We start from the raw sequence: 18,043 nt of genomic DNA, 5'->3' as shown, positions 1-18,043 counted from the left end.
AACTAGCACTTTGGATGGACCACTACTTTATATATTAGGGTCTTTGAGTTTTTTTGACAAATAATCTTATACCTTGGTTCACACTTCTTGTTATTTGCTAATTAGTTATTGTATTTAGTATTATTATTGTTGTTTCATTTTATACTCCTAATAAATCTATGATATGTTTTGCGTTGTGACAATAGAGTAAGTATTGTTGCTGGATTTATTGAACGTTTCAAAATTTTTTTTGCCAAGTATTACTCTAATGACACTAGTAAGGTTATAAAATTATTGTTTAATGGCTTTAATATATCTTTACTATAACTACAAATCATAATCCTATATTGTATAATTTATATATCTGATTTTTTCACCATGTTTTTTTAACTAAATCTGATATATTCACGATTCTATAACATAACCTATTTTTTGGCGATCCGTATTGTTTTAACTGAATTTTTCCTCAAACTTTTTGAAATAAAGTTGATTCATTTTCAATATTTTGGTTTGCCAATATTTTATTATTTCCCAACTCGCTAACTATGCCTGCACCCCATTATTTCATGCCAACAATGGACATTTTTTATGTTGATAGTAATGCACTTTGAGAAATTCATGCTTTATAGGCCATGGCTTCCCTAAAAAAAAAGAAATGATAAAACCGCTTCTAACTTTCCACCAAGTTCAGGCTTTAAACATCACTTTTATCTCAAATAACTAGCTGTCCTGTCCATTCATTAATCGACCCAAGGTGGCCCCGAGATCAACCAAAGAACTTCACATTATATATGTCAATAAGAACTTTCAAAGTGTCAGATCCTTCGAATCTGAGAATTCACAATATATTCACCAAACAAAATATATCCAATGGGCGAGGGGGAGCATTCCTGCAATGCAAATTTGATGCATAACTTTGTGCCTAAAACTTGAAATGCCTCTACTTTTCCCTTCCTTTTCCTGCATATTGAGCTTCCTCTTTTTCTCAGCCTGCACATAATAAAAAAAAGAAAGTGAAAACCCTAAGAACAACAAGAGCAAAAATTCCAGCCCACTCCGTAATGCATTCAAAACAAATCTTTGCCACCATGTCACTGAAGCCTCTGTGTTGATTAAGAGCTTCTCCTCCTCCTTTGCTTCCTCAAACCTGAACGATGTACATCCCATAATGAATAACTCACTCCCATAAAACTCATAAAACTTTGCATGCATGCATCAAACAACACATCAAGAATCTGGGCACCTACTATAAAAAAAAACCTTACTTTGCTGCCAAAGTGACATCATCCGAAGCCTCTAATTCCGGCCTAAGCGTGACATCCACTTTATCCTATGACAAAATGCAGAGGATAATTTAAAAGAAGTCGAAAGTTCAGATATAAATCTAGCCAATAATTCATTAATAGGTCGTTTGGGTCCCTGGATAAGCAAATCCTGGGTTTTTCTCAATACTTGGTTTTGCATATTCTAGTACCTAAAAAACCTAGTTTAGCAAACAATGTTGTTTGGCTTACTGCTGGAAGAACCCAGTACATTGAAAATACCCTGTTTGGCACCAAGAAGATGAAAACCACGTTTTGGCTGTTTGTTGCTAATGCAGTTTAGCCGTTCATTCTATAAGTTGATGATTCCCTTGTAATACATGACCAATATAAAAGAATTTTTGGGAATCAGTTATCAATAATATAACAAATATATTTGACGGTTCGGATCATACTTTGCGATATGTTTATAGGTCGAATTATGATTCTCTCTTTCACTCTCTCTACGTACACGACCCATGATAAGTTATTCCCAGATTACATAATGAAAGCGTTAAAATAGGCAAAATAAAACTGGCTGAAAACAAAAGTTCATGTAACAAAAGCATTACAATAGATCAAAGTGCATACACATCGATATAAATGTTCATGTAACAACGCAATTTACATTATCCCCAAATTGGGTTCGAAAGTTCATGTAACAACGCAGTTTACATTATCCCCACATTGGTTCTACGTACTCCTATAAAGTATGAAATGGACTTATTGTTTCTCTCTTCACCTCTTCACTGAAGGAGCTTTGCCAGCCCAAAGTCCGCGATCTTGGGCTCTAAACCTGCATCTAGTAGTATGTTTTCGGGTTTCACAGCGCAATGTAAGACCCACTGGAGGCACTCATGATGCAAGTAAGCTAGGCCCTTTGCTGTGCCTAGAGTAATCTCAAGCCTCTGGTTCCAGTACAGAGTGGTTCCCTCCAAGAACAAGCGCTTGTCTTATGACCTATTTAATAGCTTTTGTAAACCATCAGCACAAAAGCCCCACAACCTCATTAAAAAGTTTATACGGTATATCATCCCTATTGTGCTCACTTCTGCCCAAAACTCTTCCTCCAAGAACAAGTGCTTGTCTTATGACCCATTTAATAGCTTATGTAAACCATCAGCACAAAAGCCCCACATCCTCATTAAAAAGTTTATGCGGTATATCATCCCTATTGTGCTCACTTCTGCCCAACACTCTTCCTCACCTTGCATTACATCATGTAGCCTCTTCACCCCAACTACCCTACTATCACTCAAAACTCGCTTATAAACAGCACCAAAAGCCCCCTTATTGGCTTTGATATACGCTTGTAGCCTTTCTATATGGCCTCAGGCATACCATGTTTCCTATCAAGGAACAACCAACCCACCTGCTAAGAATCCGATGTCTATCCCACCAATTGCACTGACAAATCAATACAACAGAAGAGTTGTATGCTTGCTCTCCCCATAAATTTCAAGTCGGAATTTCAATTGAAGGTAGTATTGATGGGTCAACAACTGTATGTCAAAAACAATTATAACAGTAATCTAAGAAAAGACAAGACTCACATGACAACATGCACAATACAAAGGGAATGCAGCTAACACATTAATTGCAGTCTTAGGCATAAGAGGGGGGAAAAAATAAAATAAAATTGAAGTAAGCCATGAGTTCCAAGTTGTCTAACACAAGCAAACAAATGCCATAAATGCTAATTGGTGATGTATTAACACAAGCAAGTCTTGCAAATTTTCCATTCTAAAGCAGACTATGATCTAGTTCATATATTCAGTTTGAGAGAGAGAGAGAGAGAGAGAGAGAGAGAGTTCATATCCATTGGTTTATCTCTCATAATCAGATTATTTCCATGGAATTTGAGAGAGTTGCAGAATATCAATGAATTGAAATTAGGCCAAAAATAGGAGAAAAAGAAACCCAAATATTGCATAAAATTCATTCTTAAAGCACATACTTATTACCCATGAAAATTGCAGCTGGATTTCTTAATAAACATGTAGGTGGGTATAAGACCAATGGGCTAGAACGCGTTCTTTTAAAATTTTTCCATTGAATTAAAACTCAAGGGTTTAAATGCATGAATATCTTAATACAAAACCATAATACATATATTCCAGCCTACAAAGATGGTTTATACACATTTGAAAATAAAAATTCAACCCTAATAGTTAAACAAGTATTTCTCAAGGTTGAGGCTGACACAAACATGCTCAACTTATCAAATCCTAACCAAAAGAGCAAACAATACACCCAAACCTTTTTAAAAGGTCACCAGTTCTCTCAATGGAGCCATCCATCTCATGTAGTTCCCCTCACCCTCTAAGCAAAAGCAAATCCCCATCTAACAGTGAACCACCAGAAGTGATCCTAGTTCAAAAGGAAACAAATACTAGAATTTTAAGTGTTCTCAAGGCCTTGCACGGACAACCATATATCAGCGAACAATCATGTTCTTCCCCCACCTGTTCAAGAGTAAAAGGGCATTGTATACTCAGGAAGGACCATTCTCCCCGTCGTCCCTCCCCTGCCCCTGCGCTCCCCGGCCCCTCTCCCCTATTTGAAAGAAACAAAGCTAGAAAAACCTTTCTTCATCCATAAAGCATAGTGCTTGAAAGAAATTCAAGAGTGCCCATAAAGGTTGCTTGAGAGGATTCTTCCTCGCCTCTCTTCATGCAGTTGGGCTTCAAGCCATTCAAATTTTGGCCTATACAGGAATCTGGAAAAGGAGTACAAAAGAATGAAGGAAATCCAACTGAAAAACCATATCAAGCATTTCAGCTACATTGCCTTAGCAATCCATTTCACATGTCAACACATTACAACATGAGATCAGATTTTTTAGGATAGGAACGTCAATACAAAAGTTTATATGCCATATACAAAATTACATTTTTTTGGAAGTTAAAAAATGTATATTTCGCAATATAAAAGACTTTCAAAATGAGTACCACAGCAAATGGCCAAATGCCCAGAGGCCTAAACCAAGAGAGAGAGAGAGAGAGAGAGAGAGAGAGAGAGAGAGAGTCTTCACCAAGACATCCACAATTTTTTTTAACAAAAATAGAATAAATAAAAGAAAAGAATATGCAGCTCTCCAAATTTAACAATGCTGAACAACATAAAATATCATACCTACAATTACAAGGCAACAAAAGGAGAAGACAAACCACAAGAAAAGCAAGTACTGCGTAAGTGATATTGTTAATCCTCCCTATTCTGGTGGACGCTTTCATAGGCCAAGTGCATGTAATACTCACCAACTAGCACATCCCTAAATAATTGCTAAGTTACAGTCATGAATAGAACGCTACAAACACACCATAGAAGAACTTTGATTATGGTTGCAGAAAAAAATGAGCAAAAATATGAACATGACATGATTCTATGATACAATGCTCATGAAGAATATAATTTTGAAATGAAGACAATTTGGAAGCCAAGAAAACAACACAAATGCTATGGTATATCAAAATGTAGCGAATGAAAATACACTTCATAATGAGGTATATACGTTGAACAGCCAAGAAGCTACATGCATCTTGATAGTCTTGATACTTACAAACCGAATCAAGGATAACTTGAGTGTCGAATTTATCTAGGAAAAGCTGTTTTGGAAAAAAACAAAAAAGTGTCATGGGAATTATTGGCCACATAGAAAATCACTGCATAGATTCTGGCCTCCATCCACAGATAAAGAAAATACACAAACTAATTATTTTAATGCTTGTCTGCTAGAAATGAGGGCCACAAAATATTCAAGGAGTTCCAGTCATTTTGGAAACAGATAAAATGCATCTTTTTACTTCAGAACTATGTTAGAGGGCTTTGCTTTGCTTCTTTTTTTTTTTTCTATGATTATTTCCAGAAGTAAAATCAATATTTCTTTACAAAACCTAAGATATACTTCCAGAAATTAATATTATTTAAAAATCCATTCCCATTTCCATGAATAGTGGGCAAATGATAAACTCAATTGTTGATATTATGCAAGTTCCACAAGGAAAGCCAAGAACTTTTTTTCCCCCTTTATTTACTCTTTTGGATTACTTATAGCAACAGTATAACCAGAACTCTTGTACAGTTCAATGGGCTCATAAATAATTCTAACACTGACTTCAGTCTACAAGCACAAATAGAAATCCTACTAACCCAATTGATTCCTAGTTTGGTTTTGTGCATGATACGTCTGTATTTGTCAGTGAAGTGTATTCCCCCACGCTGGATGTGGTCCACCATGAGGGCCTTTTTGCTTATCAATAACCAACCGAGAACCTAGGTTATGGGTCAGGCTGGGGAGAGCCATACCTCACTGGCAATGGTAGGGGAAGTTCACTTGGCCAAAGCTGCTCATAGAAAGATGTTATGCCAAAAAGAACCTTGATTTAGGGGTTATAACAGGGTTATCGGGCCTCGGATTTCATCATTGGACAATTCTGTTCTAAACCTTGGATTAAACAGCGTGCCTAAAGAGAACTTTGTTCACATCAGAGACATGACAACCTTGGTCAGCTGCCACTGGGAAGATGATAGGGAATTGGGCTTCCAAAATCATTGATGTCTCCACATTTGAATATTATCTTTAGTTTCTGCCATCAACCGAATATGAAATGGCGCAAATATGCAAAGATGATACTTTCCAGTCCCCCAGGCCCTTGCAATGGTTGAATCTCTAGCAAAAGCCTAAGCCCTCGTAACCATACCATCATTGAATAACGAGCATCCAAAGTTAGTCATCCTATATTGCAAAGTGCCATCACCATTTTCCCCACGGGGCCCTATTCATCTCCTTTAGGAACCTAATGTGCAATCCTCCATACCTAATGGATTTGGAAACAGTGTCCCACTTTACTACATGAAACTTATGTTTTCTGTGTTCCCCTGACCAAAGGAAGTTCTCATTATGTGCTGAAGTCTCTTAACATTAGACAAAAACCAGACTAAAAGGATATGAGAAAGAAAGGGAGAAACAAAAAGCAGAATAAAAGGATATGTGAGAGTCCATTCATACTGCTCAATTTAGATAAGAGGGGGGGGGGGGGGGGGGAATAGCTGCTGCGAGGACTCCAATTGATCAAGACTGATAAAGAAACTGATGCAATACACCCAGAGATCCAGGATCTCCAATTCTAACTGAAGCTCATACAGTTGAGGAACTGGTCTAGCAACTCCCAATTGACATAGTCGTAAGCTTTAACTCAATCTAATTTTGAGACCAAGCCAGGAACAATATATTGGTGTCTTGCATGAACACATTCATGTGTGATCAGAGACCCATCGAAGATTTGTTAGTCCTTTGATGAAAGTGCCTTGGTTAGGAGAGAGAACACTATCGAGAACTTTCCTTAGTCTAGTGCCAACACTCTAAAAGAGAATTTTGTAGGAATGGTTGAGCAGGCTAATGTGCCTAAAGTCTTTGAACTCCATTGCTCCTTCTATCATAGGCACAAGGGCAATGAAATTGGAATTCATCCCCTCGTGATGATCCCTCTATGAAAGCAGTCTAAGAAAAACGACAGTACATCTTGGGCTAAGGTATCCAAGAATTGCAGGAACAGAGCCACTGGAAACCTGTGTGGCCTGGAGCCTTGCCACGCAGGAGATATTTAATCACCCTTGTGTATTTCTCGAGATGGAAAGAGGCTGCTTCAGCCATTGGGCCCGCTCTTTGGCCAGAGCATATAAACTGATGTTGATCAGTCTCAGCCCAAGCCGGGGTTGAGCTGGTACATAATTTCTAAAAGAAATGAGTGACTACTTGTTGAAGTTCAATATTCAAATCATGAAATCAAGATGACGTTCAAAACTCATCAGCAAAGATCTTGGTCCAATGCCTTATTGCCAACCCCTTACCAAGAGACCTAATATAGAGCCTATACTTTTCTAAGTCCGTCATTACCTTGTCCTGGACTTTGGGATCAGGGTTGAGTTTCATATTGCATTGTTGAAAGCTTCCATGAATTCGGTCTTACTTTGTACCTCGTGATCGATACAAAAGTGAGCAAGGCTAAGGTAGTACCTTACTGACGTAGGGGCTTCTCAAGTTGGTAGTTCCATTTCTCTTCAATAATGTTCAAATATTCCCCATACCTTTTGATGCAGGACAAAAATTATTCTAGTTTTTAATTTCTTGTTTAATTTCAAGAGACATATTTTAATTTTAGTTTTTAGGATATTGTTTTTAGGGTCTTTTAGTTTTCCAAGGATTAAGAGTTTGTAAGTTTTTTGGGATTCTAGGATTTTTTATATTTTCTTTATTTACTATTCACGAGTACCATTCATAATTACTGTTCATAGGTATTGTTCATACATTACAACTCATAAAGGCATTTTAAAATTTTAATATTGTTTAGGGTTAGTTTAGAGTCTTAATTGTTTACTTGGGTTTCATAGGCTTATAAAAGGTTGGATGTCAAATTTAGGGATACTTATGTTATTTGAATGGATATTATTTTAGGAAAAAATAAAGTTATTTTTTTCTTGGCTTGATTTACAACCATGTTCTTTCTCTATTATTGTTTTTTTACATGTTTAAGGTTAAGGAAAACGGTGGATTTAATTTTCCACCTTTCCTTCTTGCATCAAGTGGTATTAGAGCATGACACGAAGATGGTTAGAGATTGCGATGGCTGGTCATGGAGGCTTTAACTACATTGATACCAATCTGATCCAACTGCACATGGAAATCAATAACTTGAGAGAGAGGGTTATAGAGCTATTGCCGTGCGAGCGAGGCCAGTAACAACATGCCCTAAATGAAGAGAAATCTACTAGGGTATATCCAAATCATGAAGCTTCTGGAGAATGGCGGGAATCAGAGTCCAAGTCTGAGTGGGAACAGACTGATGGCGTATTAAATTACAAATGGTTTCCACAACATTGACGGGAACATAATTTTGAAGACGAACAAAAAGAATCTAATCTTCGATTGGATTTAATATTCTTGGAATCAATAGAAAGTCCTATCCTTAATAGTCCTCATATCTTTTATAGTGATCGCATTTTTTATAAGGAACTAGAAGATCCCATCTTCGATGAAAGTCCTATTTTTGATGATGAACAAGATTTCGTCGTTGAACAGACCTCTAACTAAAAAAAAATGAAGATCTAGAAGATACCAAGAAGTAGAACATTTAGGAGATTTAGGGCAATCGAATCAGAGTAGCACAGTGGAAGCATGGTCCTCTCAGAATCTGCAAATTGGGGCCCTGGATTTAGGGAGTAATAATAAATATCAATAAAGCCTCGAAAGACCAGAAATTGAATTTGAAGTATCTTACACGATTTTCAATGGGAGTTTAAAAATAGCGGAATTTGATAAATTAACATCAATTCCTCTATATATGTATCAAGATTGGTTTCTTGAGGAATTCTTTTTACCATGAACAATGATACAAAAATCGTCCGCCCGACTGCCAAGGCGGCTTTTTGGAGAAAACGGGTAGGCATTCTTAAGGTGAACGCTATTAGGCGCAAGAACTAGGTGCCTAAGGTGCCCGCCTAGGCGATGTAAAAGGTGGGCGCACCTAGAAGCCGCCTTGAAAATATCATAATTTATTCGTAACTATTAATTCGTTATTTACATGTAACAATAATGACATCACAAAACATATATGCATTCAAAAGAATCAAAATAAGTAACAACAAAGCATTAACATGGTTAAACCTCAAGTTTTTTCCTAAATGTGACTGTATAAATAGATTGTGACAGTCTTCACTTTTTTCATGGTTATCTTCATTGATTTCCTCTTACCAATCGCTTCAAATATGAGTTCTATGCAGTTTGTTACGCAAGGTGAGTCGAAAATATGAGGCCTCCTCTCCATCAATAACCTAGCGGCTGCCATATGGGCAGAGTACATATCGGTCACTACATGGACCACTTTATTCTCCTCTATGCACTTGTCTACCAAATCATAAATAAAGGCCGTATTATGGGACTTATTAGAAGCATCAATAGACCTCAAGAACATGGTCCTTAATGGACAATTCACAAACAAATTCATAATGCTTCTATTTCTCTTGTAACTCCAACCATCAGTCATAACAATGTAACGATATATTGCCCATGCGTCCTTATGGGTCTTCAAGAAGTCATTAGGATTGAGGTTCTTGAAGTTCGCTTATCCATTGTATTGCATTGGGAGTAAATTCCATTGAATCATATGTCTAACTTTTCCCAAATTCAAAAACCCAAGTGTTATATGTAAACAAGAATAATGTCTTTGAAATTCTCTTTGACATTTTATCACCATTGGCAGGTCGTTACAGTAAAATGATATTTTTATGGTGTTATGCAACCCCTTCAAACTTCACTCAAAGAGAGATTGGTATGCACGATTTTTATATTTACGCGATAATGCACCATTGACAGGTCATATGACGCACATCCAATGTTCGAAAATTCGGCTGCCCGAACGCCTAGTCAAAAAAAATTTCAAACACGTAGACGTAGCCTGGGTGGGTGCATAAGGCGTTTTACTTCTGAGCGCTCGCGTAGGCGCTATTGTCTAGGCAGCCACCTAAGCGCCGCCCCATGACAACTTGTGGACAGCAGGAAAGAGGTATGGGCCTTTTTTGGAGATTATTGAAGACAAATGGAACTCCCAGCTTGAGAGGCTCCTACACTTACCCTACTCACTTTTACACCGATGTTGAAGTACATAGCATGGCTGAGTTCATGGAAGCCTTTAACCAGTGCAATGTGAAGCTCAACCCTGACCCTAAAGTGCAGGATAAGGCTCTCCTGGTAAGTTTAGAACTTCTTCAATTTGAGTATTTAATTTCAATTAACCAGATGGCTAGATTCCTAATTTACTAAATTACTATATTCACAATTTTACATTTACATGAAATAGGCGCATGTTGGAAGCACCCCTCGTTTGAGGTAGATGGCCATGAAAATACTAAATATGACTTGCAGCTCTTTTGGATGTGAGCGCAACTTTAGCACGTTTGAATGGTAATATTACTTATTAAGTTAATGTCATACATACTTAATAATAGTCTAGTAGACTAGTTAGTACTTAGCAAGTTAGTAACTAAGTGAGTTTTTTTTAATTAGGTGCATACAAAGAAGAGGAACAAACTAGAGCAAAAACAACTGAATAACCTAGTCTTTGTTCAGTATAATCAAAAGTTGCAAAAGCGCCATCATCAGCTGGAGCACAATCAAAGGGATGCTGTTGAAGCTTTTGATATTGATGACACATGCGAGTGGATGGTCCATGCCAGTGAAGATGAGGTTTTCCTTGAAGAGGGCTTGACCTCGGGCCAGGTTCGTGAGGCTGCTGGGACAACAATGCCCCCTACGCATACCACACGTGCTCAAACTCAGAGTCAGAGGCAAACGAAGGGGAAGGGGAAGGAGAAGGCAGTGAGGAAGAAGGGGAAGAGGGCATTGACATTAAGAGTGGATGATGAAGAGGAAGAAGTAGATTTAAAGGAGACAAGGGATGACACTCAATATGTTGAGGAGGGCGATGACTCTGATGATGATGGCATAGCAACAACATCATCATCAGATGCTCCTCATGATGAAATTGAACACCCTGAGTGATGACGCCGCTGATGCCATAGAGTTGTTTAGTTGATGAATGATGACTTGATGTATTTGTTTTTTGATTTTGCCTTGTTGACTTGTGTATGACTTTAGCGTTGATTCGTTTCTAGTATGAACTTCTAGTTTCCTAGTTCCTACAATGACATTTGGGATTTCAAGCATTTTAATATTTTATACAATCTCCTTGAGACTTGTATGATTGTCTCATCCGTAAATATGTAAAGTGATTGTCCTCATTGTAGTATTGTATTGATGTATTATCATGTTTTCGTTTATTTCATGATCATGAGGAGTTTGGAGTTCTAAAATTGCCCAAAAAACTCCATAAGGCCATAAACCATGCGCTAAAAACTCCCCAAGGCTATAAACTATGCCCTAAGAACTCCCCTATTTTATATGATTGGAGTGGGGAGTGTCTTGATTTTGGTGAGGGCACCCTGTCCCTGGGCGCTCGCCTAGGCGGGCGCCTGACTGCCTAGACAGTCAGGCACCCAAACCGCTTAGGCACCCGAATCCGTTTTTTTGAACATTGCGCACATTGGTAAACCAAAACAATAGTATTAATTCGTAATTATTAATTTATTGGTAATAAAAAAATAGTATTAATGAGTAATTGTTATCATATAGTATATACAATAAAATGGGGCGAGGTGTGGGGATCCAACCTTTTTTAAAAAACACAACACAGACCACCTTTGGGTCTAGGCCCCCGCTTAGGTGGCCGCCTTAGCACCTAGGCGGCCCAGAGCCCAAAACCGCCTATTAATAATTTCCTAAAAGCTACCCACAGAGCAAAAAAACACTAGACATTCACCCTCACTATTGCATGCCATTAATCAACAACATACACCTTTGAGATTATTCTAAAATTGCAGTTTAAAAATTTATGTGAATTTATTTATTTATTTATTTTTTTGGAGAGTTCAGTATTAGGAATCGAACCTGAGATGTAGCGTTGCTAAAAAGCTAATAACCACTCAAGCCCACTCCAGACGAAACTAACCAACAAAAGATAGTCCAAGGCCATTTGTACTCATTCCCTATCCCTACCAACAATATAGGAGGAATAAACAAAGTTGAGATTGAACCTACATACCTGTTGCCAACAACGATGTTAGTGGAGACAACGTCATCCTCAATGTAGCCCAAGTTCACTTCAGCTTACCCTCAGACTCCTCTCTACAAAAACAACCAACCAAAAACATTCCCATACTATCAGTGCTCATTCGCTGTTCTCACCAACCCATATAGGAGGAAAAAACTAAGTTGAGATTGAATCTACATACATGCTGTTTACAACAAAGTTGATAGAGACCACATCACTCTCAATGCCAAGATCCCCTTCAGTTTACCCTCAGACTCCTCCCTACACATACAAAACCACCACCATCAATAAGTAATTGTTCTTGTATATGGATCCAAAAAGCAAGAGATCCAAGAAATGAGAAAACTTAAGAAATTATGTTATCCCAAACAAGTTATTTCAGTCTCCCTAACTTATTTCTCCAATACAAAAGTTAAGGGAAAATATGTAACTTTAAGTCAGAATTGCCATGATACTCCAGACCAAGATAAGTTAAAAAAGAAGCACGTTTATCATGACATTGGTGGTACATTTAACATTTACAGGAATCATCATACAAAGGATGTCATATCTACTCGAAAGTGTAACAATTAAACAAACCTAAAATATCCATCCAACAAGAGCGCATTGCATATGTCCCATGTGCAACCAAAAAAAGAAACATACGGGAAATAATTCTCGTTTTAAAACACAAGACGTATTTTCATGGTCAATAAAGCTCACGATAATTGACCCTTTACAAATGAATAGGTGTAGTCACTTCAATAAAAAAATAAAAACCATTTTAGATATAGAGGACCACATAGGACCCCCACCATATTTCGATAATTATAGTGTGAGTAAACAAGAAAAGAGGTCCTTTCAAGTTTTTTATTCTTGAGGTATTGCGTAAATTTTTTTCAAATTCCAGCAATTCCTTTAAATTTGTGGAATTTCGTACTATGCCTACAAGAATTACAACTAAATAGAGGAAGAACAAGCATGCATATATTAGTGCATTCACATGTACATAATAAGGTTAAGTGCAACTTAATCTCTCATCATCCATGCTATCTTTCTAGATAACTATTAAAGAGAGTAAATTATGGGATTTTGAAAGCAATACAGTTATATAAAACAGGGTCCATAGCATCTAAATGAAGTTTTTCCACTCTAAATAAGGTTCAACAAAGCCTTAAAAACAGTAGGCCCACCTCAATGAGATGCCATGTACAATATATCTCATCTCTATTAAAAATTGTATTCAAATCAATGATTTGTACATATATACCTGATATTAGTGCACAAATATTAATACTGATAGAAAGTATTGGTGCATATACACAATTACAGCTCAATATATATATCACAATTCAACTACCAAGGAGATCGAGTTATCAACCATTTGGAAAGAAGCATACACAAGAAATGTCGTGTTCAAGGAAGTCCTACTAGAGAAGTTAGGGTTCAAGGGTAGGGTTTAGGGCTTAGGGTTTAGGATTTAAGGTATTGGGGTTTAGGGTTTAGGGATCAATGTGGTCCCCACTAGAGGTAGAGAAGAAACTTTGGCAGAATTATGTCCTTTACTACTTCAACATGAAGCTATGTTCTCTTATGAAAGGATGGGAAAACAATCAAGTATAAATTCTTATGATGCTTTTCTTACCAACAAAATTATTCATCTCCTGGGAATTGTTTTTGTAGAGGTAGAGGCAGAGGAAAAAAATCAACGAGGACTTGTTGGATGTGGTAGAGGTGGATTTTATGGAAATACTACTAGGTGCAACATCCTACACCCACTCAACAATAATAGCATTAGGAGTTCCAGTCAGGGGAATAGTGGTATAGTGTGTCAGATCTGTGGAAGGTATAATAATAGAAATCATGGATACCCAAAACCACAATATGCGAGCAACGAGCATGTTGCTCTAAATATTTTTGTTGCTAAGGTTGTGAATAATGAAGGTGGTGTTCATAATGTTCCAGGACAACTAGGAACAATGAATACATCTATGGAGAATCTTGCCATTACATCTCCATCCGAAGCTGCATTGATAGTGGAACAGCCAACCATTTGACAAGAAATCCAAGTATGTTCTCTTCCCTTGTCCCTTACTCAGGTAGTGAGTCTATTATAACTGGAGATACTCTCACCATATCACATTTGTTGGAAATGTTTACCATTCAGTTTTTTAAAGGTCCTATATGTTTCAAAGATGTTTTCCTTATCCATAATTTCAAAGGTAATCTCATTTCTATGTTTCGACCAGCTAGAGAAAATCATATCTTCTTTGTATTACTCCTGATTGTGTTTTACTGAACGACCAACTTTCGGGGATCACATTCCCTAGCGGTTCACGATGTGGGGGGTTCTACATAATTGATGATGAGTCAAAGACATTCCAAACTCAGGTCGTGTCTTGACGTGCCAATAAAGATGCCAATGAGTGGCATCATACAATAGGTCGTTGTAGAATGGAGTCTCTAAATAAGTCAGGTAAACAAGGGATCATATCCTCCAATATTGATCTTGGTGAGTTTATTTCTCATGGTTGTCAACTGATATTGTTTTTAATAATAAAAGAACTTCGCCATTTGAGTCGATACAATTTGATATGTGGGGTCCAACGCCAACTGCATCTCCTTTCAAATCCATCTATTATGTGATATTTTTTCAGAGTGTGGTTTGTCTAAGGCTGAGGCCCTAAATAATCAAAGTGAGGCGCACCTTTGAATAGTGTCGAAAGATGTTATTTCAGTACTAAAGTTATTTGTAATGGTCTTAAGATTTATTTTCATCTCTAATTATAAAATTTAAAGCTTCAAAAATAGTATAGATCGAGCAAATCCATGAACACTTGAAAATCTTGAAAATTGACAGTTTAGAAAGTGCAAATAAGATACACTATTTCCAAAATATGAAATCCATTTTTTTGTAAGTCCATACATCTTGAGGTTGAGATGGTCGATTTGAGGATTTTTTGGTAGCGTAACATCTTTTGGTCTGAGAATCTCTACAATAGATCCAAAAAAGATGTGAGAGCTAAGAGGGGTCCAAATTCCCCTGGGGAAAGTTGAGACTAGCTCCCAACCTTGCTGGTGCATCTGCTGCAGTGTCAACATTCCTATTGAGCATGTCCCCAAGAGACTTGGATACTGCTACATATGTGGGCAATTTTGACAAAAATTTTATCTAGTCTCTAAGGGTAGGGGGAATTGCCAGATGCCCAAGTGATTGTGTTGCTAGAATACCCTCTACCAACAATTGTGTGCTCCAAAGATGATTAAATCCTCTGGATCCTTCGAGTAGGGCCTTGACCTCAGCGACTGTGGAGTCCTCGACTCCTATAAGCAGGGCATAAGAAAGGAGGATCAGGCCTTCAAAATTCCTAAACAGGCCTCTAATGCCTGAGGGGCCCTAATTGCTTAGAGAGCAGCCATCTGATGATCCTGGGTTCCCACGGCCTCCATAAAGAAGCTCAAGGAATCCTGTGGGTACTTAGGTGCAGCAATGCTTGCCAATTTTGGTGAAGATCCGAAAAGGAGAAGATGAAGAAGCTTGGGTGATTTAGGGCCCAGAATGTGACAGGTGACCTTCGTTTTTCAATAAGAGCTGAGGCAGGGGTTCTCTCCCCTCTAAAGATCCCATTATTCTTCTCGATCCAAATGGTCCAAAGAGTGACTGAGATGGAAGCGCTCCATAGAAGATTTCCTGAATTTTTCCAAGGAGTTCTAAGGCATGAGGAGAAGAGGTGAGGGATCGGTTGGGGAATGACCCACAGCCAGTTGAATAGAAGAAGAAGGCCTATCCAAAGGGCCAAGACGACCTTGCAATGTAGAAATAGATGTTGATTGGTTTCTTCAGCTTTGAGGCACATGATGCATCCGTTAGGCAAAGAGATACCCCTTCGCTGTAGTTGATTAAGTGTCAAAGCCCTTTCATGGAGTGTTATCTGAGTAAACAGCTGGATTTTGGGGGCAAAAAGGAGCACCAAGCTTTGGTGGCTATAGAGGGAAAGACAGAGAGGGGAGAAGGCGAGGAGTATAAGCTTCAGTAAAATGAAGCAACTGTGATGGCACCTGATGGAGAGGGGGATCAGAAAATCTTGTCAGGGCCTGTGGGAGAAAAAAATATCGAATCGAGCAAGGCCGAGAGATTAAAAAATTGGTGAAGCTTGTGGTCACCTAAGAGTCTCCTGAAATTTGGGTTCTAGGATCTCGCATTAGGTGGACCAGAAATGCTTTCTGCCACCGAAGAGGAAGGGTCATGTGCTAGACAAAAGAAACTTCCACATGAGTTTTTCCAGTCTAGGGACTACGGCCGCTGGCATAAAGAATGAAGAAAAGGGAAATGCTGGAAATTGTGGCCTTGATAAGGGTTGTGCAGGCTGGTGAAAAAAATCTCCCTTTCCATGAAGCCAGGCGCCTCTCAACTTTGTCTATAACCGGGTTCCATAACTAGATTCGAGGAAGGCCAATGCAAAATGGAAGGCCAAGATAGGATGAGGGCATTGGCTCTACAGCACATCCCTAGGTACAAGTCCTTCATTTATACAATTTAAGTCAGCTCCTGAGTCGATCAGAGCTGAGGTTTCAAAACTATAACTCTTTGCAACTATAATTTTGACTTGAACAAACTATTTTTGTACAACTATTTTGTTTATTAAATTGACAGAAGGAATTGGTACTGTGTGTACTTCTGAGGATTCAGGAGTATCCAATACTTGATTTGGATCAGAATTTATTAATTCATTGAATTCTATTTCATCTGTATCAGACTCTTGTTGAGACATTTGTTGTAATTCTAGTGATTGAATTCTACTTTTTAACTGTACTATTTCTGTTTTTATTTCTTTAATCTCTTTTTTGAGATCAGAGATTGTAGGTTCCTTTTGTTGAGAAGTGTGTTGATCACTTACTCTTTTTATTATAGCAGAAAAATTATATTCATCTGGATTTTTATTGATAGGTATTGGTTTTGATTTATTTTTGGTAATATTAATAAATTGAGTAATGCCAGCTCTTTTTTCACTAGGATCACTAATTTTGTCAATAATATCTAAGATGAAATTATCTTCTTGAGTAAGTGTATGAACATTATGTTGGGGTAAAGGACAATTACAATCATTGTCTTCTATTGAATTAGAGGATTCTGTATCAGTGGTAGAATCAGAAGTATTTGTCCACATAAGCTCACCATCATCTATTTGGTCTAGATGAGAATCACTAGAAGTGGAGGAGGAAGAATCATAGGAAATTATATTATACAATTTTGATTTTATTGTATCATCTAAATTTAATGATTCTATTTTCTTTTTTAATTTACATTGGTGTTTATAATGTCCTATTTTGCCACACTTATAGCATACTGGTAATTTCTTCCTTTTCTTTGTATGAGGGGAAAATTTATTGATTAGCTTTCTTTTAGTTTTTTTATAATACTTTCTATCTTTTTCCTTATTTTTGGATTTATATTTTTCCTTTTTGTATTTTTTCTTTTTCTTGTATAACTTGTCAGGCATATTTTTCTTATCAAGGTAATAACCAAATTGCTCACAAAAATCACCTAATTCCTTTCTCTTCGTGATCTTTTGTTTATCTAGTTGTCTTTTTAATTTCATATCCGTGCATAAGGCTAAACCTTCAGCACATATTTCAGCATAGAGTTCTCCAAGTGTATATGATGAATAGACAATTATTCCATTATGTTTCTTTCGCAGTCTTTCTTTGACTTTTTCTGCGAATAAATATGGAAGACCAGCTATAAATTTTTCCTTCCAGTGGTCTAGCTGACAATCTTCTCTTATTAATAATCTTGAGAAAAATACATCTTTATACCATTTATAATGAGATAGGGTATGACAGCGTAAATTAGAGAGCAGATCTTCTGATCTTGCTGCTAGCAATGATGTACTGCCTACAAAGTGCAAAGTAATTGTATATATTAGAGTGTTGACAGCATCACTCTCTGTGTATATTACTTCTTGATTTTGTTCATTTCTTCCTGTCCATTGTCTTGTATTATTGAGAATCCTTTGTTTTGTATCATCATCTACATAAAAATCCCACCATCCTCTTAACCATCCTGTAAATCCATTAACTATTGCTTTATCAACCTCTTGATCATGGTTGCCTGCC

At 37.4% G+C, this 18,043-nt stretch overlaps 1 protein-coding gene across 43 annotated transcripts in view; it reads right to left on the bottom strand.

Annotated features, from left to right (window-relative positions):
• Positions 1–585: 585 nt before the first annotated feature.
• The window catches only part of LOC110006457 (uncharacterized), a 36,271-nt gene continuing 18,813 nt past the window's right edge, over positions 586–18,043 (bottom strand). For 11 of the 43 annotated variants that reach the window (XR_016049241.1, XR_016049314.1, XR_016049319.1 and 8 more), the window contains 5 exons: positions 12,129–12,208; positions 11,939–12,021; positions 1,245–1,309; positions 1,067–1,126; positions 586–969 (listed from right to left, as the gene is read on the bottom strand). Coding sequence is in view for 8 of the 43 variants with exons in the window: in XM_088857744.1 (XP_088713870.1) it covers positions 795–969; positions 1,067–1,126; positions 1,245–1,309; positions 4,451–4,516 (366 nt within the window). In the remaining 35 variants the exon portion in view is untranslated. Of the gene's footprint in view, positions 1,127–1,244; positions 1,310–2,022; positions 2,783–3,332; positions 4,000–4,450; positions 4,789–4,842; positions 4,889–11,938; positions 12,022–12,128; positions 12,209–18,043 lie in introns of those variants that run through there. The other 32 variants (XR_016049454.1, XR_016049613.1, XR_016049569.1 and 29 more) reach the window with 15 other exon arrangements.

The sequence above is a fragment of the Amborella trichopoda genome, chromosome 1 (genome assembly GCF_054954075.1).
Source record: "Amborella trichopoda isolate Santa Cruz 75 chromosome 1, AtrichopodaSantaCruz75HAP2 v2.0, whole genome shotgun sequence".
NCBI lineage: Eukaryota > Viridiplantae > Streptophyta > Magnoliopsida > Amborellales > Amborellaceae > Amborella > Amborella trichopoda.
The sequence above is the reverse complement of the archived record's forward strand: the minus strand, read 5'-3'. Positions and strand labels throughout refer to the sequence as shown.